This window comes from Hyperoodon ampullatus (assembly GCF_949752795.1).
Source record: "Hyperoodon ampullatus genome assembly, chromosome: 11".
Classification (NCBI taxonomy): Eukaryota; Metazoa; Chordata; class Mammalia; order Artiodactyla; family Ziphiidae; genus Hyperoodon; species Hyperoodon ampullatus.
The window spans coordinates 94,799,231-94,821,006 of NC_136924.1; the positions used below are offsets into that span (position 1 = coordinate 94,799,231).

The 21,776-nt window shown below is 38.9% G+C and overlaps 2 protein-coding genes across 4 annotated transcripts; one reads left to right on the forward strand and one right to left on the reverse strand.

The window, feature by feature from the left end:
* Window positions 1-1,605: 1,605 nt before the first annotated feature.
* Window positions 1,606-21,776, forward strand: LOC307060881 (C-type lectin domain family 1 member A; the record flags this gene model as incomplete). 3 transcript variants are annotated; one of them, XM_079715718.1, is made up of 6 exons in its annotated part: window positions 1,606-1,720; window positions 12,306-12,404; window positions 14,541-14,717; window positions 17,437-17,588; window positions 20,446-20,564; window positions 21,482-21,776. In XM_079715718.1, the coding sequence occupies 6 exons, from the start codon at window positions 1,606-1,608 to the stop codon at window positions 21,639-21,641; spliced, it is 822 nt and encodes a 273-aa protein (XP_079571844.1). In that variant the 3' UTR covers window positions 21,642-21,776. The 3 variants fall into 3 exon arrangements, with proteins under 3 accessions (XP_079571844.1, XP_079571845.1, XP_079571846.1); XM_079715719.1 differs by lacking the exon at window positions 12,306-12,404; XM_079715720.1 differs by lacking the exons at window positions 12,306-12,404; window positions 14,541-14,717.
* Window positions 13,189-13,639, reverse strand: LOC307060882 (selenoprotein K-like). The gene has a single exon (XM_079715721.1). The coding sequence runs from the start codon at window positions 13,635-13,637 to the stop codon at window positions 13,362-13,364; it is 276 nt and encodes a 91-aa protein (XP_079571847.1). The 5' UTR covers window positions 13,638-13,639; the 3' UTR covers window positions 13,189-13,361.

Sequence of the window (21,776 nt, forward strand, 5' to 3'; positions counted from 1 at the left end):
AATTATCAGCACCTCCTAAATTATGACACCTCAGCTGTGACAATTTCTAATATCCTATCTTCTTACTTCATGTTCACATGTGTTTCACTTACCTCTCTCCCTTGCAATTTTTTACTGCCTTCTCTCCTGTAACATTTTCTAATACATCAATCCAATGCAAAAGACCAAATAACTTTTGATATCCTACTTTTTATAGGGCATTATGCAGGAGGAAGGTCTCTTTAGATTGTTTAATTTAAAATGATCTGATGGGCTTCCCTGGTGGCGCAGTGGTTGAGAGTCCGCCTGCTGATGCAGGGGACACGGGTTCGTGCCCCGGTCTGGGAAGATCCCACATGCCGCGGAGCGGCTGGGCCCATGAGCCATGGCCGCTGAGCCTGCGCGTCCGGAGCCTGTGCTCCGCAACGGGAGAGGCCACAGCAGTGAGAGGCCCATGTACCGCAAAAAATAAAAAAAAATAAAAAATAAAAATAAAATAAAATGATCTGATGAACAATGCACAGTTTGAGACACATAGTGAATTCACAATATATGCTTCCTGATCCATCCCTCCTAGGGCCTGGTTGCTCCAGTCCAAGCATCTTCCACATTCCTTTGTGTTTAGTATGTTTGATTTAACCAAGCTATCTCCCAAAATACAGAAAAGCATTGGTAGAATAATGTAATTCTATTGTATTTATTTGGCAAAAATGTTTGGATATTATCTAAAGCAATCTTCTGATTTCCCTCTCAGCTTAGGAAATTTAGGCAAAAAATTGTTACCTGGTTTTCTAAAGTCATAGGTAGTAATAATCCTAAAAGTCCTGACTTCCAGTAAAATATGTGATTGTTCATGATCATTGTGTACCAAATGTGTTGTATACAAAATGTTAAATTGAGTCCACATGCTGTATGAAGAAAGATCATTGAATTGACTACAAGAGAGCATTTTTAAAGCTAATTCTGTCCCTAACCAGCTATGTGCCTTTAGAGCAATCATTTCATCTAGCTGGACTTCAATCTCCCTTTTTGTAAAATGAAAGAGTAGTATCAATTAGATATCCTCCAAAGGACTCTCTTAGGCTGACATTCCGTGTATATGATGCTTTACACTATGCCCTTGGAGAAAGGAAAAGGCTTGTCCTATAGTCTTTTCTCTTTTCACAGATGCACAGAGAGGTTAAACTTACTCTGAGTGACACAGTGAGTGTATGATGGGTGAGAACTGGGTGAGGTCCCTCTGACTGGGATTATTGCTCAGCAGAGTCTGAAGGAATCTTCGGCAACTGTAAACTCTTGCCACCTTTTACGCTGCATTACACAGGAAGTACTAACAAGTAAGCAAAAGAGAGCTGACAAGGGCAACCCCTTCGGTAATTGTTCAGAGACCGCCCAAATAGAAACCACATGCTACTTCCCCTCCCCCTGACCAACTTGGCAATCAGAGCCCAAGTTCACAGGAGAGGGGCGGGGCCTCTCCAGACAGGAACTGGGGTTGGAGGCTTCCTCTGCTACTTGCTCAGAGAGAAGAACCTTAGGAATGCCATTCAGTGCCTCGGTTTCTGAGCTGTCTCACTTGGGGAAATCCAACCCTCATAGCTCACGGTCACCACTGCAGGAATCCGGATGCAGGCCAAGTACAGCAGCACGAGGGACATGCTGGATGCTGATGGGGACACCACGATGAGCCTGCATTCTCGAGCCTCTACTGCAACCCAGCGGCCAGAGCCTGGCCACACAGGTACCCTCTCTCCCGTAGTCCAAATTGGCCAGACCCTTGAGAAATGCACAAGATGAGCCACCTCTCCTAGGAATGCACAAAGTGGAGGAAAGAGAGAAAATGTTTTCATGATTTACAATAATGTGTAACGGAGCACTTTCTACAACTTGCCCGCCACATATATGAACGTGTGAAAAATTAAACGTATATGCATAGATGTTTTTCTAAGATTCTGTCTCTGGCAGAGTGGTTTGCAGTTGAGGGTGTGTTGCTTTTACCAAGCAGTTTCAGCACAGAGACCTGAGACTGTACCTACAATGAGAGCAATGTCCCTTCCCCTTCCTGCGTTCCCATGAAGGCCAGATCCAATGCTGTTTTATTTACCAGCTGTGATCTGATCTGGAAATTTAGATTTATAAAGGCTACCTTTTTGCAAGTTTTGAACTCATGGCTTTAGAGGGGGTTTTCCAAGCAGACACACCAACCCTGATATTTTGTTATAATAGTTCTGCATCTTGAAGTTGTGAGGTCTTGTGAGAGTCATGCCAACATTAAGTATTTGCTTTATCATCTATGAAGTGACAGGGGATTAAATCAAATGCCTTCCAAGGTCCCTTCACCTTTGAAATCCTGACTTGTTGATGTAAATAGTGGCCCCAGATGCAATTACATCCCATCCCATTCCCTTTTGTTCTGTTGACTCCTAGAATATTATTGAGATGATTGGATTAAATTATGAAAGTATTTAATTTTAGTTACATCTTATGCTTCTATTTCAAATAATTCACCCTTTGACATAGTAATAATATATATTATTATGTAGTTAATATATTATTACGTAGTAATAATATATATTATTACTATGTCCATAGAAGAGACAATTCACACACATAATGAAGGATTTTATTTCCTAGGAAACTCAGCCAATCTAAGGCAGAAATGTGAATAAAGTTCTAGTAAAAAGACATCAAACTGTAGTAGAGACAGGACTAGGTTCTAATACCAGGGGTGTCACTTACTAACTGTGTGTTATTGGACAAGTTACTTAAGTATCCTGTGGCTTCAGCTTCTTCATTTATAAAATGTTAATGATGGTAACCATGTATACAGTGCTTATTATGTGTCTGATATTATTCTAAGCACTTATACATATTAATTCATATTAACTTGAACTAATGTTAAATAGAAGTAACAAAACCTCTCTTATCAGGTGGCTATAAGTACTAAGGTTGATAACTAGGTAAAAAAAGTCCTTGGTACGTTGCAGATACACCAAAAATGTAAGTTCCTTTTCAATATTTCATTCCTTGAGAATTCTTTTTTGTGTGTGTGTGTGGTACGTGGGCCTCTCACTGTTGTGGCCTCTCCGTTTGCGGAGCACAGGCTCCGGATGCGCAGGCTCAGCGGCCATGGCTCACGGGCCCAGCCGCTCCGCGGCATGTGGGATCCTCCCGGACCAGGTCACGAACCGGTGTCTCCTGCATCGGCAGGCGGACTCCCAACCACTGCACCACCAGGGAAGCCCGAGAATTCTTAAAATGATCTGTTGAAAATTTTTGTGTGGATCTGCATCAGAGAGAGATTCATGTAGTGCCTGTATTTTCATATGTCCTAACTTTTTGACCATATCCAGATATTCTTCACCTTTTAAAATCTGGACACTCACTTTTTCACTGTTCTCTTCCTTTTCTCCTTTATCAAAAAACTTTTAGGTTTTTTTCCCTTTTCTTACTAAACTTTTCCATTCACTTTCTATTTGTTGAATGACCCTCGACCTGAGACCCACTAATGTGGCTGCTTTTTACATTTTTATTTACTTATTAATTTTTACTAAACTATCTAGTAAGTTGTGAGGCGGTCCTGGGGATTTCCAGCCTCCTTGATGGGAAGCAAAGTGATAACTTTGGGATGTCAGTTTCTGTAGCCACCGGATATGTGTAATAGGACATGGTATGTTTTCCTCCAACAAATCCTGTGGAGAGTCAGCTGTGGTTTCAAGTGGCTTGTGTACAACTTCATTTTCACCTTTGACTAGACCTGGGAGCTCTCACAAGGCTTAGCAATCAGATCAGCCTAATCAGGAACAGGGTGTACAAATAAGTTCCGCTGAGGTTGAGGGTGGAGAGGGGGGTGGAGCAGGATAAAGCACCAGCTGAAACATCTGGCAACCTGTTTGTAAGAATGGAAATGCAAACAGCAGGAATAGGGGTTACAAAGAAGGATCTTGGAGGCAAACACCTGAAAATAGTTATCTTACCCTATGTGTCTGAATTTTGTTTCCATCTGGTGATAATGCAAGTATTTAGAGGAATGTCACTCTAGAAGTCTAATTATCTGTTAGAAAAACAGATCTGATATCATTTTGCTGTTAAAAATAACAGGAACAACTACTTGGGAATTTTTTGGCAATGCAGAAGATTCAGATTCAACTTAATATTGGGGCACAGCTATGACTAGAAAATTTTAATGTTTCCTTTAAAATTAATAAAAATAAATGATACATGTTCACTTATTTTCTAGTTTTCAATGTTTCGATATAAAATGTATGTTTGTGTTAACAAGTGCCAAATAATTCAGAGGATAGAAAGTAAAAACGAGGCCTTCCCTGGTGGTGCAGTGGTTGAGAGTCCGCCTGCCAATGCAGGGGACATGGGTTCGTGCCCCAGTCCGGGAAGATCCCACATGCCGTGGAGTGGCATGAGCTAATACCCAGATTTTGCGCTAGTCTAAGGATGAGAGGAGAAGAACCTGAACTGAAGTGGTGTGGAAGTGAGGAGGAGGAATCAGATATAAAAGATATTGAGCAGGGAGAGTTTAAAGAATTGGTGACTGGTTACAAGGGGGGAAGGCAAGGAGAGGGAGAGCATAGGTGGAGTAGGTTCCATCTGACGACATGTAGATGGTGCTACCATGAAGTGAGCTAGAAACTACAAGAGGAATAGGAAAGATGATGGATTCAGTTTAAGTTTGAGATGCTTGTAAGAGAAGGCACATGCAATTGGAGTTGCCCTAAGGCACTTGTATATACAGCATGTGGGTCAGAGGTAAGTATTCCGGACTGCGTATACATGTGAGAATTGTTGGCATTTAGGTAGGAATTAAAATTTCTGAGTGAGATCACTGAGGAATGTAAAATGAAAACAAAATAAAACAAGACAAAACACTGGAGAAGGGTGCCAAAGAGAGAATCTTAGGGGATACAATTGAGGGGCAGGCTAAGAAAGAGACTCCAGTAGGAGCTGCTGAGGATGAATGGTAAAGAGTGATGATGTGGAACAGGAGAGAGGAAGCCAAGAGACAATAACTTCAAGAGAAATGGACAAGTCAATGGTAATGAACAGTGAATTTAAAAAATAGTAAACAGTCAATACGGCAGAGAGTACAAATATGAGGAAGGCAAAAAAACAGCTTACTGTTTTAGAAATAAGAAGGAAAATAGATTTTATATAGCACAGGGAACTCTACTCAATACTCTGCAATGGCCTATCTGGGAAAAGAATCTAAAAAAAAAGTGGATATATGTATATATATAGCTGATTCACTTTGCTGTACACCTGAAACTAACACAACATTGTAAATCCACTGGACTCCAATAAAAATTTTTTAAAAAGTCATGGCATAAATCTCATCTAATTGATTCAACAAATCTTTAATTCATGCCTACTAAATATTAAGCATTACGGTAGCACTGGGGAGACTCTTTTTAGGTGCTTGGAGAAGTGGAAGGAATAATCTGAATCACTAATTAGAAGAACATGTCATGCACTGCTATTGAACATATGTAGGAGACCACAGAAGCAAAGAAGCATGAATAAGTTACTGACCATGTTTAGCCATGTGGGTATTTTTGGACGAGGTGACATTTGACCTAATCCGTAAGTCTGAGTCCAGGTTTTCCAGGAAGAGCAACTCGGGCACTGGGTGACCTTTCCAGAGTGAGGAACACAAGTGCAAAGATAAGAGCACAGAGATAAGAACTAGCTTGCTGCAGTGTACTCCTGGGTAAAAGAAGGAAGACGAGAGTACAGAGGGAAGAGATGAGGTATTGATTTTGGATTGGAATTTAGATCAGGATAAGATCATTTTGGGAAACATCAGCAGAATCAGACAGGATGGCAAGGTAGACTGTCGGTCTGAGGAATGGGTAGTCCTCAAAGAAGGGGTGGATCAGGGGATTTGGGGCAGCTGTGGCTAAAAAGTAGGATGAGCGTCTACCATGGAGGGCCTTTTACAGCATGCTGAGGAACATTTTCTCCTTAAGGGAGAGAGTAAATTTAGTATGCTCCCCTTGGTGGTAGAGTGGAGAATGTATGATTTAAAATGACTGTTACGAACATATTCACAATATAGAAGTGAAAAGTTGCAAGTGGTAAAATGCTAGTGTTTTTGTAATTCCATATGGAACTGCCATATCCAGGCAAATATTAATGTGGGATTTGTTGGGAGGGTTGGAAAATGATTTTAAACAAGCGCTCTGGGGACTTCCCTGGTGGAGCAGTGGTTAAGAATCTGCCTGCCAAAGCAGGGGACACGGGTTCGAGCCCTGGTCCGGGAAGATCCCCCATGCCATGGAGCAGCTAAGCCCGTGCGCCACAACTACTGAGCCTGCGCTCTAGAGCCCGCAAGCCACAACTAGTGAAGCCTGTGCTCTGCAAGAAAGAGAAGCCACTGCAATGAGAAGACCGTGCACCACATGAGGAGTAGTCCCCGCTCGCTGCAATTAGAGAAAGACCGCACGCAGCAATGAAGACCCAACGCAGCCAAAAATAAAATTAATTAATTAATTAATTAAAAAAAATAAAACAATCAGCTCTGGAATGAGAGTGCTTGGATAGAATGTCTGGCTCCATCATTTACTAGCTGTGCAACCCAAGCAAATTAAGCAGCTCCTGGGCACTGCAGTTTTCTTATCCAAATAAAGGTTAAAAATAGTGCCTTCTTGGCTGCTTCTGGTTTCCAGACAGCCCACTCTCATCCTTTCTTGGGAGTGTACTTTCCCTTTGCTTAATTTAAACTTAATTAAACTTAATTAAAGTAGCAGTTTACTACTTAAAACTGCTCTATCCTTCTCATTTGAATTCTTTCCCTGGAGAGGACAAGAACCAAGGAACTTGCTGTTCCACAGTGTCTTTCACAGAGCAGAAATTTTAAATTTTAATGAAGTTCAGCTTATCAACTATTTCTTTCATGGATCGTGCCATTGGTGTTGCATCTAGAAAATCATCACCAGTACATACAATGGAATAAAACAGAATGGAAGCTTGCCATTTGTGACAACATGGATAGCCCTTGAGGGCATTATGGAAGAATTGTCACCTGGGGAATGCCCATGAGTCTCAACCCAATGAGTTAAACTAGTTCAAGGGCTTCCTGGTACAACAGCTGCTCTAAACCTTGGCTCTGCAAGAGGGGAGCAGTCACCACAGTGTCCGCTGCAATTCCAAACAAAAGCGGAGCAAAAAGAACATCAGTTACCAACAACAAAAACACCTCAAACTACCTGGCACTTTCATTATCCTGGGCAGCTTTATTCTCGGTAAGTGTACCTTTGCTGGACTTTTCATTTATTAAAATGGCTTCCAAAGTTTTAACAACAAAAAAAATTGTGCCCTCTTGAATAATTATTGGGAGATTCAAATGAAATACTACAACATATATAACACACTCAGTAAGTACTATTATCAGTTGCTGTGTGTCCTTGGGTAAGGCAACTAAGCTCTCTAGGTCTTAGTTGCCTACCTATAACATTGGGATTATAATAGCATCTACCTCATAAGGTATTTGTAAAGATCGGTGACATAATTTATATACAGCATGTATCTCAGTAACTCAAGGAATGTTAGCAATTATCGTTAATAGTAATGTTATTTTTGGATTATGTTTCAGAAACAAAACCCCTTGACTGGATATACAATGGACTCATGTAAATTTTGCTCAAAAGGAGAAGGAATAATACAATTGACTTTCTAATTGCTGTGAATTAGAAACAATATTCTAGAAATAGCTTATATGTTTTTAGAAGTATAGTCTGTTGAAATTATAGGAGGAGTAACACTCATTTACTTTGAGAATGAAAATAGCAAATATTTGAAATCAATTCATAAGAGAAAGGAAACATGCATTTTCACGAACACTGAAAAATATGCTCAAACCACAGAACCTCCAACCTTTTCCCATGAGGTTTACTGTGCACCACGTGCTAGGATTAAGGAAACAAAGTTGCTAAAAACACAATATTTAAAATTTAAAAATATATCCAAAAGTCAGATATATAATCAGCAATGTCTCATGATTGAAAAATGTCATCAGTAATCTAAAGGATGAGGCAAGTCACTTCTGAAATATTATATACCTTGTCACCTGTTTAGCCCCATGTCTCTGTGAGGCTGGTTCACAGGAAGGGTACAAACTGAGGTGCTAAGCTTGACAATTTAATCCTGGCTCTGCCACTAGTTTGCAATGTGGCTTTGGGCAAATTATTTAAATTCTTTGTGTCTTTTCAAGCTTTTAGGATCCTTTCTATTTCAGAAGCATATTAATAGCCTACATTTGGTAATGTTTGTTTCATTTCTTAAAAGGCCTGGGAGTGGAGGTGTACAAAGTGTTCCCTCTGATGCCTGATGACGGGCAGCTGGTCAAGTACGACAACTCTCTTCATCCACAAAGCTTCGCATAACTACAAAGGGATTTATATTCAAAACTTGACCTTAGCACTGTAGCGTTTTATAGTATAGTTATAGTAAGAGGATACAGCAAAGGGGTGTTTTTTTCTATATATATCTTATTATTCCCAGGGATCTTTGTATCATTCCTTGGCCTGTCCACACCTTTTTCTAAACATGCCTCGAGACAGCATAGGGGTTCTCTTCCAAAAACTAAAAAGCCAAGCCAAACTGAAGCACCTCCCAGGCAGCTTATTTTTTCTTATTTTAGGGTGGGAGTGGTCCCTAGAGAGAGACCTCATTATGATCAGGGCACTTGGAATAAAACTCAGGAACAGTAAACCCACAGTCAGAAAAGAAAATACCTAGAGGGAAATACAGCTTCAAAGAAAAGGAAAAAGTAAAACTTTCAACACTATAGCCTTTCCATCATGGAAGCCTGGTTTCCTAGGAGATGTCACACCTGCTGTAGAAACTCCCTAGGGTTGTGTTTCTCTGGGTCTTTAGTTAAAACAGGAGGGATTGTGAATATTGAAGCAGGGAGGGAAGGAGACAGGGGGCAAGGAAGAGGTAGAGAGAGGAGAGTCTGGGTAAAGACATTTCCAAATGATCAGGGAAAGATAACTCCTTAGAAGGGAACTTTGAAAACTTTGTTTCCTTTAGCAGAGATACACTACACTTCTTTCTTATTACGTCCTAGAGGCAGCCTTAGGAAAGATCATGTATTTATTCTTTGCATGGATATAATTTTTATTAAATAATGTTCAAATCCCTAAATTCCATCCCCTCATTTCACAGTAAGGATCTAAGTCCACCCTTGTTGATCCTTTGGGCAGAAAATCAACATCTCCCTTGCCCTAAATATTATACAAGGAAAAGTGGGTTTCTGGAGGTATAAATGATTTGGTTGATTTGCATAGTTCTTCTTCTCCTTTACTTTCTTCTTATTTCTAATTTTGGCTGGGGAATTATTAATCATAAAAAAGGGACAGGATCTTTTAAAATTTCATGCCTTTGAGATGTGTATTAATATGAATGGGTTTCAACAGGAAGAGCCAAGTCTATAACAGAGATATTTATACATCCTAAACACATTCATTCATTCCATTTTAATTGAACTTATTTCAACTGATGTTCTAGGTGCCAGAACTGATGTTCTAGTGACTAAACAGACAATGGTCTTTTCCAAGCAGGAGCTTATTTTCTCCTGGAGTAAGACAGACATAACCCCCCTTCCCTCAAATAAGTAAGATATAGAGTATATTTGATGGTAATAACAGATGATGGAGAAAATAAAGCTACCATGGTGGTGGGTCTACATATGTGCTTTCCTCTGGAGTCTAGAAACATCCACCTGGTTAATTTTCTTGGGCTATATAGAACTTGAAAGAGACGTAGGGTTTTGGAGAGGATGTTTAGCTTAAGCTATATTCTGCTCTATGATCTTATTCTTTTATGTTCTGCTGATTTGAGATATTCTTAAGGACAATGCTGTGAGAAGCTAGCAATTTCCAGAAAAATTTAAGCCAAATCAGATAAGCCAGCTAATTGAAGGAAATAGGGGAGAAAACAAATCTCTATTATATCTGTTTATGATTCAGAATCTCACATAAGTCAGTGTATAGAAACCAGTTTGGCCAGGAGATGAATTTAGCTGAGTCGGCCCTGTGCTGACAGAAATATTGCTGAAAAGTCAATAGATTTTTTAAAAAAATCAACCTGTAGGGCTTCCCTGGTGGCGCAGTGGTTGAGAGTCTGCCTGCTGATGCAGGGGATACGGGTTCGTGCCCCGGTCCAGGAAGATCCCACATGCCGCAGAGCAGCTGGGCCCATGAGCCATGGCTGCTGAGCCTGTGTGTCCGGAGCCTGTGCTCCGCAATGGGAGAGGCCACAACAGTGAGAGGCTCGTGTACCGCAAAAAAAAAAAAAAAAAAAAAAAAAAAAAAATCAACCTGTAAAGTTTAATTTTAGATAACCTCACTAGGTTATTTTAGATGACCTCACTAGGTGATGGCTTACTCTTGACCCAGCAGAGCCTCTGCAATCACCACAAGGCTCTGTGCCTCTGTAAAAATTACATAGTTAGGTAATATTAATTTTTCATAATTTCATTCTTCATTCATTCACTCGTTCAAATATGTATTCAGCCCTTATATGCCAGGCACTATTTTCAGTACTGAAAATACACTGTGAACAAGATAGACAAGATCATTGTTTCAATGGAATGTACATTCAAGGGGAGGTGATAGACAAAAACAAAGAGAAACCATGGAAATATCATTTAATCTTATTTTTAAAAAACATACATAATGCGGTGATGTGCTAGAAATGGACTTCCAAGGACATCTTCCAATGATGCGCCATTTAAGTGGAAAGCTGGGTAACAGGAAGTAGGCTACCAATAACCCATCTGAGGATTGATTAATACAAGGGTATAAGAAGAGCTAATGCAAAGGTACCAAGACATGGACACACTTGTTTGGATCAAGGATAAACAGAAGCCCACCGTGACTACAGCATTTGAGTGAGAGAAGAATAGTTCAGAAATCGATGACAAACCTAAGTAGGGCCCAGATGAAAACGATTCTTGTAGAATTTTATTCTAAGTACAATAAAACTATAGGCAGTTTTTAAATCACAACGTACCATAATAAAATGTCCACTTTTAAAAAAGAGCCATCTGGGTCTTAGGAAAAGTGATGTAGATTTTATTCTAAAAATAATGCACACTATTGAAAGTTTTTATGAAGGATATGATTATAAAGTGAAAATAAGATTCATATTTTAAAATATATCAATGTCTGTATCCTGATTTTTACTTATTTTCCCTGTTAGATTGTAAGTCTCAGAGGATAGTGATCATATTTTCTATTTCTATACTATCTTTGCTAGTTATCATTCCCCATTTGGAAATAATGTGTGGCACAAATTTCTGTACCTGAAATTTATCACACAGAGGACTTTGCTAAAGAGGAAATGAATTTCTGTGTCTTTAAGCTTTCTGTTTTTGAACCAGACTTGAATCCCAAAGAAGTGAAACTCACAGGTCACGAAGAGACCAGGGTTTGTTTGAGAGTTTTACTGTCCCCTTATTTTATTTTAATCACAATGCTAGAGGATACCTGCAGCTGATTGAGGGTCTTCCTGATCAGATATTGCGGGCTATTCAGATTGATAGTTAACCTCACTAGGTGATGGGCTTACTCTTGACCCAGCAGAGCCTCTGCAGTCACCACAAGGCAAACCCATGGGATGTGGGCAAAGGAAGGATGCTGGCTACAGCTTTTTTTTTCTTTTTTTACTTAACAGGTACAAAGTTGAGATCACACAGATCCATCCTTGAGAAACTGATGATCATGTTGCTTTTATAATCTATTTTTGGAGCTATAAAATCAAATGAACGAGCAAACAAAATCCTTACAAGAGAGAGGCTTTTGACAAAGAAATCCCCAAAAGAAACAGTAAAACAATCATTTCTCATTACTGATAGGCAATTTGCTTTTTCAGAAGAACCATATGGGAGGGGGGCGTTTTGCAAAACGTAACAACAAATTAATTCCGCCTCTTCTCTGATGATGTGAAAAATTGTTCTTTGTTAAGGCATTTTCGTGAGAGTCTTTTACAACTCTAATTTTGACAGAAAGGTTATACAAATAACCGTATGGAGATGATGGTAATGCTTGACTTGATTCAGTGCAAAGTAGGACTGGGTGGATGGGGCGGGTAGGAGTGGGTGGGGCTTGTGAAAGTATCTAGCCGTGATAAGTGAGGCTTGGCGTGGAGCCTTGTGACGGTGTTTCCCAGGACACAGGGAATGTTATCTAGCCCCTGAATACCGTTGTCCTGAAATTTTTGCTTCTTCCCAGAACCAACTCCTCTCACTAGCTTGCTGCTGACATAGATCCAAAAGGAAGAAAAAGTGTCTTTTCTTTTGTCCCCTGCAGAGCACCGGCGTCCCTCTTCTGCTTGGCGTCCAGTGGCCCTGGTCCTGCTGACTCTGTGTTTGGTGCTGCTGATTAGCTTGGCAGCTCTGGGGCTTGTGTGTAAGTCTGCACTCTGACTTGGGGGAAGATCCTGGTTCCAAGGTTTGTCTAGGATGAGAAATACTTGTTACGATATTCTTTTTTTTTTCTTTTTTTACTTTGATTCTGGAGCCTGTGAATAAGTCCTTATTTAAATGCAACTCTGTAAATGATGTACCTTATTCTAATGCAACTTTAAATGATGAGCATAGTGGAAGAAACGTTAAAATACAACAGTCACTTACCAGCTAGACTTTTACATTCTGAGATAAGAAGGTTTTTGTTGTTTGTTTATATATCAATATTGTTGTTTGTTTATATATCAATATTTAACATCAGCAATTTTTAATGAATGCATACTTCAGCCCTCTTCCATTCCACAAAAGATGACAGCAGCAGTGGTTTTTGCTTTTAGCACTCATGGCTCAGTGGGCTAATCAGAGGAAAAGATTTCATTTATATCCCACTCCCTCAATATACGGAGAATAGACCAGGTCTTAATCACTGTAATATTTTTCAAAAAGTCCAGGAACTTATAGAATCATTTTGCAAAGACTCATGAAAATCAAATAAGGAAGAATTCACGTATAGTCTTTTTTTTTTTTTTCTTCATGCAGCCATTTATTTTTCTTCAAATTTGGAGCTTTCTGTGTTTTAATTATATAAAGATGAGAAGTCAGTCTTGTAACCTAAAAATATTTACTTATTAAAACTATATTAATAGTTTCATAAACGATACAAAAAAGATGAGACAAACATGTGCATTTATAGAACTGCCTGTCAGTCATGCCAGATCCCTGCGGGGGGGAATTCCCAGCACAACCTCATTCATCTGTGAGGACACAGAGCAATCCTTGTTTAGAGTACACATTCATCTAACTTGTCCAGTGTGGTCAACACTCCATTTCTTGATGGTTTCCTTCTGCTATGAATGTGCTTGTCCAGTTGTCTTCTTCTTAGAGCAGACATTTACCTTCCTCATCCACCGGCCATTGGAGGAGGATTAGGGCCACGCAGATGATTAATTCGACCCATTCTTCTGGGCGGGTTTCCTGGTGGCCCTCTTCCATCATCATATCTGGAATCAGATGAGCTTCCGTAGCCTCTTCTCTTTTTCACATCTTGCTGAAACAGAGTTCTGAAAAACAAAACCACGAACTCGGCTATTCCCCAGAAGAAATCCGTTATAAAAGACAATCTCCATGGGGACTGACCCCTGCTGTCTAACACTTGTCCATTCGAGATGTAAACCATCTTGCTCCTTCTCCGCCTCCAGAGCAACACGTGTATAGTCTTTAAATTTCCAACTAGTAAGGATAGAGTAAAAAACTTAAAAAGGAAGTGAGTAAATGGGTTTCATCAGATGAGACCCTACAACAATATGTCCTGAACAGTTGAAGAAGGTGGTTCAAGGTAAAAGAGCACATAGAGAAGCAGGATCAAATGTCAAAATTGGATTTTTATAGGAAATTTTAGAACTTGTTTGTAATCTTAAATTTTAAAATTAAAAAAAATGTAACTTAGTGTTTCTACCCTGGCTCCCAAATTTTTACTTCATTTTGATATAACTGTTCGCTTGCATATACCATTCTTTTTAGTGGTATAAAGCAACTCTCATGATTCATGAAGACTTTTTTTTACTTAGATTTAGAAACCTGGAGTTTAAAGCTAAGTGTTGAAATTTTCTAGTCAAGTGATGTTGAGAAGGTTACCTATTCTCACTGAGCAAAGCTTTAAAAATATAGAAACAATAACATGACTCTTTCAGTGACTGAATGGGATAACAATATATGGTACATTGTCAATACTCAATATACTGATCAATAGATAAATGGATTTATGATTTTACGTTGAGTAATGGTTTGACAGTGTACACAGAAAGATTTATTGAGCAGTAAATATGGTTAAGGAATTTATCCCTGAAGTCAGGAATTGTCATTATGACTCCATATTTTCAGATAGGGAAACAGAAATTAATTTGCCCAAGGCAATACAATTTATTATGTACTGTAGTCCAAACCTGAGTGTAGGCAATGCGCTCAGAGCCTGGGATCTTAAATAACATACGGTTGCTGTCTTCCCCAGATGTAGAAAATAGAAATAGAAATAGAAGCGACAAACATAAGGTGTCCAGTCTGACTTGGTAACTTGGGTTAGTTTTTCAGTTCTACCAGCTCTCCAACACTCAGCAAGAAAACATTTCTCAAAAGGAAGAAAGGCTGGGGAATCTCTCCCGACAGCTGCAATCTCTCCAAACTCAGAAAAGGAAGCTTGCAGAGACTCTGCATCACGTGGCTGAAAAACTCTGTCGTGAACTCTATAACAAAACTGGAGGTGAGTCCTGATCATTGAGCTCCCCTCTGCCCCCAGGATATCTGTCCGTATAGGGCTGATTCTCCCATCAATGTACCTGGGAACCATGTATTATTCAACTAGTTGTCTGGCAAACTTAATAAAGAGTTTGGACATCCAGATCATCCCCAGTTATTGGGATCATGTAGTTCAGCTGTGTCTGTGTTACAGAACGTGAAGGGATTCAGCAAATTCAGACATTTAGAATAATAAATACAATTAACTTCAATTAATCAAAATAACACTACAAGTAAATAAAATACAGGTTTTTTCTCAACTGACCTTGGCACATAAATACCTAAGAGTAGGATACATTTCATAATATATTAACAAATTCTTCCTCATTAAGAAGTTAATGAACTCATAACTATAGTTCCTGGATTTTAAGAATCATATAGGAATCGAGTTAAAAAGACAGATAAATGGAATCAAGCTCTAGTTATTTTAATGTAGTATGAGTTGTCTGGGTACCAAAAATCTGCATTTTATTAAGGACCACCTATGATGACAATGCCAATGTTGGATGAACTGTGCTTTGGTAAATACTACTGGACAAGCCCAGAAGCATCACCTTAGTTCTTTGTCTTCTTTTTCTTCTATCCTTCTGGGTTTCATAAACCCAGCTCTATTCAAGTCTGTCTTCTTTTCTGTTCCCCTTATTATGCGTGCATAGGAAGCCAGATACATTTCCAAGTCCCCGATTTGTCTTGTGGGGACTCTACAGTAAGATGAGTCTTCCCCACACAGACTGGTTTCCACACTAACCAGACAGCCTAATTTCATGGTACCCAGTAAATAACATCAACACGCACACTTCCACTTCTCTAAGTGATTCTTTCCTACACGACTAATGATCTCACTGGTCATAATTTTATTTATTTTCTTTATTCTTCTTTAACTTTATTGAAGAATAATTGACAAATATAATTATATATATTTAAAGTATACTACATGATGAGTTGATATACACATACATTATGCAGTGATTATCAAGATCAAGATAATTAACACACCTACCAGATTATTCATGGCATTAAGAGATATTGTAAGGGGTTTGGCTTCTATTTTGAGCAAAAGAAAGATTCATTTCAGGACCCCGAGCAGGAGAAGTACATGTCTGACATGAGTTTTTAAAGGCTTATTCTACAAATACATTGAAAATAGACCGGGAGAGGGTAGGAAGGATAGAAACAGAGAAATCACATAAGAGATGACTATTGCAATAATCCAGGAAAGAGGGCATGGTTCCTCAAGCTAGGATATTATTGGTGGAGATGAATACATGATGGAATAAAGTGGGGTGTGAGGGGTACGAGGGAGGTAAAGGAGTCAAAGATAACTCCAGAGTTCTGGGGCAAAGCAGAAATGGGGAAGAATTCTGTGACCCTGAGGGGGGAAGTTAGGAACCAGGGATGCTGTTTTGAGCATGTTGACTTTGAAATATCCCTTAGATATGTGTGGTGATATGAGTAGGCAGTTTGATATATAAGGAAAAAGGTCTGGGCCAGAGATATAACCCGACTTTCAAAGCAAATCTCCCAAATTATTGATTTATTTAAAACCTCATTTTACCTTATGAAATATTTTGGACAGTCAGAAAAATACAAACAATAATGTAACATCCATCTGTGTGTTGACCACTCAGATTTTCACATGTTAACATTTTGACACTGGATTGCTTTTAAAATAAAGACATTTTTGTGAAATCATTGAGCTCCCATCTCACCATACACCGACAAGGGATGTGGATACAGGTGTCCAACTCTCAAAGGCCCAAGGCCATGTATCCACATAGGTGATAAGACCATGGTTCTCAGGGCCTAGTTCCTGTATTTACAATCACGATCCACTCAGTCCATCTCACCCTTGACTTGTGCACTTATTTCTCTGACTTTGATGACCATTTCAATTTCTGACACATGGAGGTTTACCATTTTAACCCATGCTTGGCTTAGTATTGTATTTATGTAATTTTTTTCTAAAATTTTATTCACTTATGCTTTGAATGAAACAATAACCCAGGGCTTCTCTGGTGGCGCAGTGGTTGAGAGTCCGCCTGCTGTTGCAGGGGACACGGGTTCGTGCCCCGGTCCGGGAAGATCCCACGTGCCGCGGAGCGGCTGGGCCTGTTAGCCATGGCCACTGAGCCTGTGCGTCCGGAGCCTGTGTTCCGCAATGGGAGAGGCCACAACAGTGAGAGGCCGGCGTACCGCCAAAAAAAAAAAAAAAAAAAAGAAAAAAGAAAAAAATCCAGATCTTATTGATATATATTTCATTAAAAAATCCTTTTACTACTATATAAGTGGATTTTGAGGAAGAAAATTATAGAAACTTCAATGGTTTCCCAAATCCAATGCATATTGAGTTTTTGAACAGATGAAAAGTTCTTTATGAAATTGAATATCCTCTCTGTATGCTGAATTACACGGGGCAAGGAACACTGAAGTTCCAATCATTCATTACTAGATTCCATTGTCCATAAAAGCAGGTAGTGTCTATTTTAATTCCCATTGTATACCCAATTATAATTCCTGGCATATAGTGGGTGTTCAGTAAACATTTGTAATTATCATTGGGCAATTAAATATCTAAGAGCTAGGGAATCAATTCTTTCTTGCGTCATCAAATATTATGTAATTTCAAGAGAATAAAAACAACAGACCTGGGTAGAAAATAACATTAAATTTGGTTTCTTTTCAAGAACACAGGTGCAGCCCTTGCCCAGAAAAATGGAAGTGGCATGGGGACAAATGCTACCAGTTCTATAAAGAAAGCAAAAGTTGGCAAGGTTGTGAATATTTCTGCATTGCTGAGAACTCGACCATGCTGAAGATTAATACACAGGGAGTACTGGTAAGGTCCTGAGGCTTGGTCAGTGTTTGAAGTACTCTCAGAAAGAAATCTTTAAAAGATTCTAAGGAGTCAAAGCCCACAGACTCTCTATTTATTGCAGTCAAGGCCTAAGTCTTATTCCTATTGCTTTGAATGATCCCCTGAGGTCATCATTTGTGGAATGATCTCCACAAGTATCCACCCCTTAGAAACAAGACCTTCAAGTTCCCCATCAGTCAGGAATCAAATGAAGAAGGTCTTAATTTCTTAACCTCTTTTAGTTTGGGTAAGAAAGGAACAATATTGATGCCACTTCAGAGACATGAAAATAGCACTTCCTGTCTTTCCATGTGAAAGTGACAAAACTTTTGATTGAAAAACATTGAATTAAATCATTGCCATAATCTGCAAATAAATATCTAGCCTTCCAGAAGTTTACACCCTAACATAGACTGGTCAAGGCAAATATGAAAATGAAATTGGCATATATTAAGCAAGTACATGCAATTAAAGTTCACTATTAAAATGGCGTAATTGTTCCCTTTTCTCTTACATTTATTATTGCCTTTGGATTGTTTTTTTTAAACATCTTTATTGGAGTATAATTGCTTTACAGTGGTATGTTAGTTTCTGCTTTATAACAAAGTGAATCAGCTATACATATACATATATGCCCATATCTCCTCCATCTTGGGTCTCCTTCCCACCGTCCCTTTCCCACCCCTCTAGGTGGTCACAAAGCACCAGCTGATCTCCCTGTGCTATGCAGCTGCTTCCCACTAGCTATCCACTTTCCACTTGGTAGTATATAAGTCCATGCCACTCTCTCACTTCGTCCCAGTTTACCTTTCCCCTTCCCTGTGTCCTCAAGTCCATTCTCTACATCTGCGTCTTTATTCCTGTCCTGCCCCTAGGTTCTTCAGAACCTTTTTTTTTTTTAGATTTCATATATATGTGTTAGCATATGATATTTGTTTTTCTTTCTGACTTACTTCACTCTGTAGGATAGACTCTAGGTCCATCCACCTCACTACAAATAGTTCAATTTCGTTTCTTTTTATGGCTGAGTAATATTCCATTGTATATATGTGCCACATCTTCTTTATCCATTCATCTGTCGATGGACAGTTAGGTTGCTTCCATGTCCTGGCTATTGTAAATAGTGCTGCAATGAACGCTGTGGTACATGAGTCTTTTTGAATTATGGTTTTCTCAGGGTATATGTCCAGTAGTGGTATTGCTGGGTCATATGGTAGTTCTAATTTTAGTTTTCTAAGGAACCTCCATACTGTTCTCCATAGAGGCTGCATCTATAGCTTTTGGATTTAATTCCTCAAGCGGTATGACCATTATTTATTTATCATTGTTTTAGCAGAGGTTTTGGCACAGAGTAGTTTATCAACAGAGTTATTTAATTGAAATTAATACACTGCTAACTGTGCAAACTCTTAACATCTTTCTAGTTACATCTTAATTCCTATCCACTTCCTGAAATCTGTGATGAATGAAACTCTGCAATCTCTCTCAAATCTCTAAGATAATCTTTTTCATCCTTTCTTTTTTTTTAACATCTTTATTGGAGTATAATTGCTTTTCTGTGCTGTGTTAGTTCCTACTTTATGACAAAGTGAATCAGCTATACATATACATATATTCCCATATCATCTCCCTCTTGTGTCTCCCTCCCACCCTCCCTATCCCACCCCTCTAGGTGGCTCTTGATGGCTCAATTTTGGCAGAAAAAGAGGCGATTTATTTGACTAAGCCAATGTATTCCAGCATAAAACCTCCTAATTTTTTTTATTCTCTGTTTCCTCCACCTCCAGCACAAACCGAGGATTCAGATATACCACTGAAGTATACTAGTTGCAGTGGTTAGAAGTATTATTATGAAAGTTACATAGTAATTTTATCTTATGCACTTCATGTATTTGCATATATTTAAGTCACTTTCATATGATTTATTTATAGAACTTTTAATGTGAAGGGGCCACCATTCAGCTGGAAACAATATTTTCAACTACAGTTTCTTTGATATGCCTATACTGTAACTATCGCTTAGTGATAGTTTCATTTATATTTGCAGTAATCTTTTATTGAACCAATATGTACCATTAATTATCCGAGGGATTGAGGATGTGAAAGTGAATAAAACAAAGTATACGTCCTTAAGGAACTCATAGTATCGTGGAAAAAGAAGGTATAACAATGGATAATGATAAAAGATTTAGTTAATTTCTGTGTTAAAGAGTGAGATGATATAGAAGGAAATAAATAACGTTAAACATTTTTCAAAATGGATAGTACAAAAGGAATTACATATATGTAAATACACAAGAATGTATATGCGTATATATGAAACATTTCTCTGTTTTCCCTTGTTAGTCTGAGACATAAATCAGCCTTATAAACTTTTCTTTTACCCCGCTTTGCATTAAAGTATATTCATTATTCTTTTCTCATTCCTGGTCAGGCCTTTTCACATGTATTCATGAAGATTACTTCCCATTCCTGCACTTTTCCTTCCAGATTCTTCCAGTTTCCAGAATCACTCCACATCTCTACATCCCGTATTTTTTATATCAATCTTGTTTAATCTTGTGACTTGAAAATAATGGGTCATTTATAAATCTTGGTTGATGTGATTCTTGGTTTTGGAACATCAGCATATAGTCTATGCTTATTAAGACAAAATAATTCTTTAACTTGGACAAATTAACTGACCTCAGCATGGACACTATTTTTCTTGAATGTACTATCATCTATGTGGGCAAGACTCATGTGTTGTTCTCATATTAAAAGTGAAGGCCAGCCCTACACATCTCTGTATGTATGTAACAATTCTAAAGCTAAAGGTTTTCTTGTGTGCCTTTCACAGGAGTTTGCCATGCCTCAGAGCTACTCTGAGTTTTTCTACTCTTATTGGACAGGGCTATCCCGCAACGGCAATGGCAAGGCCTGGCTGTGGATGGACGGAGCCCCTTACTCCCATGAACTGTAAGCCTTCAGCACATTTCATGGGAAAGGCATTTAATAGAGAGCTTTTGCCTGAGTGACAAATATAAACAAAACTATCACTGTGTTTGTAGGAGGACTTCCAAAGGTGTATAAAACATAGTACTTACTCTCAGAATGGCTCATAAACCAGTGAGAGAGACAGACTGGGATTCTCTGAGAGAGAGGGAGAGAGAGGGAGGGAGAGAGAGGGCTCTGTTATGGGTGAAGAAACTGAAGCCCAGGTTGTAATGGGTGACCTGCCTAAGGTCGCACAACTCTACAACTTGTCAATACCCAGAGACAGTATAAGACCTCAGATTTCTTGGCTTTCTGTGCAGTGAAATGGGGAGCACATCTTTCAAAATACAGTCTCTGAGAAGAGATTTACTCACAATATAAACAGTCATAGTATCAAAAATTAGTTTTACTTATATGAGCATAGATAGGAATGTGTATGGTATATTGTTTGAGATCGGTAAACGTAATATCTATATCAAAATATATTACAGTTTAAAGCCTTGTTTGAGCAGACACCTCTCTATACACCTATATAGGATTTATTTTTCCAGGAGATAGTACATATTCAATGTGATTATTTTTTACAGTTAAATAAACTGAGTCACAGAGAAGGTAGATAATTTTTCAGATGGCAGTAAAATCGAATGATAAATTGGATTATAACGTGTATTTTAATTTTAGTTAGAAATAGTTTTTGTCGTTTTGGGTGACCTGATGCTTCTAAGAATGCGTATGGAACCTGAGGGGCTGAGAGCAAAGAGTCTGGTGACCCCATCTTTCCAGTAAACTCATTATGGGTGTCTATTCTATAATTTTATCAAGCTTAGGACACTCCCTGTGTACTTTTGTATTTTAGAAGTAAACTATGATAAAATGAACTTTTTTTTTTCTTTTTTGAGGTTTGAGATTATAATAGATTTTACCAGCCTAAGAAGTCGGGACTGTGTGACCATCCTCAATGGAAAGGCTTTCTCCAAGGACTGCAAGGAGTTGAGGCGATGCGCATGTGAAAGAGCTGCGGCCACGGTAAAGCTGCAGAGGCTCCATGAGCCTCTCTGAGCCGGACATGGAGGCCAATGGTTCTCCAGCTACAACTGCAACTGCAGGCTCCCTTCAGAGAAGTGGAAGATTTCTGCTCTGCAGAGCAAAAGTCAAGCTCTTGATGTGCGCCTGGCCTAGTGTGGTTTCCGTTCC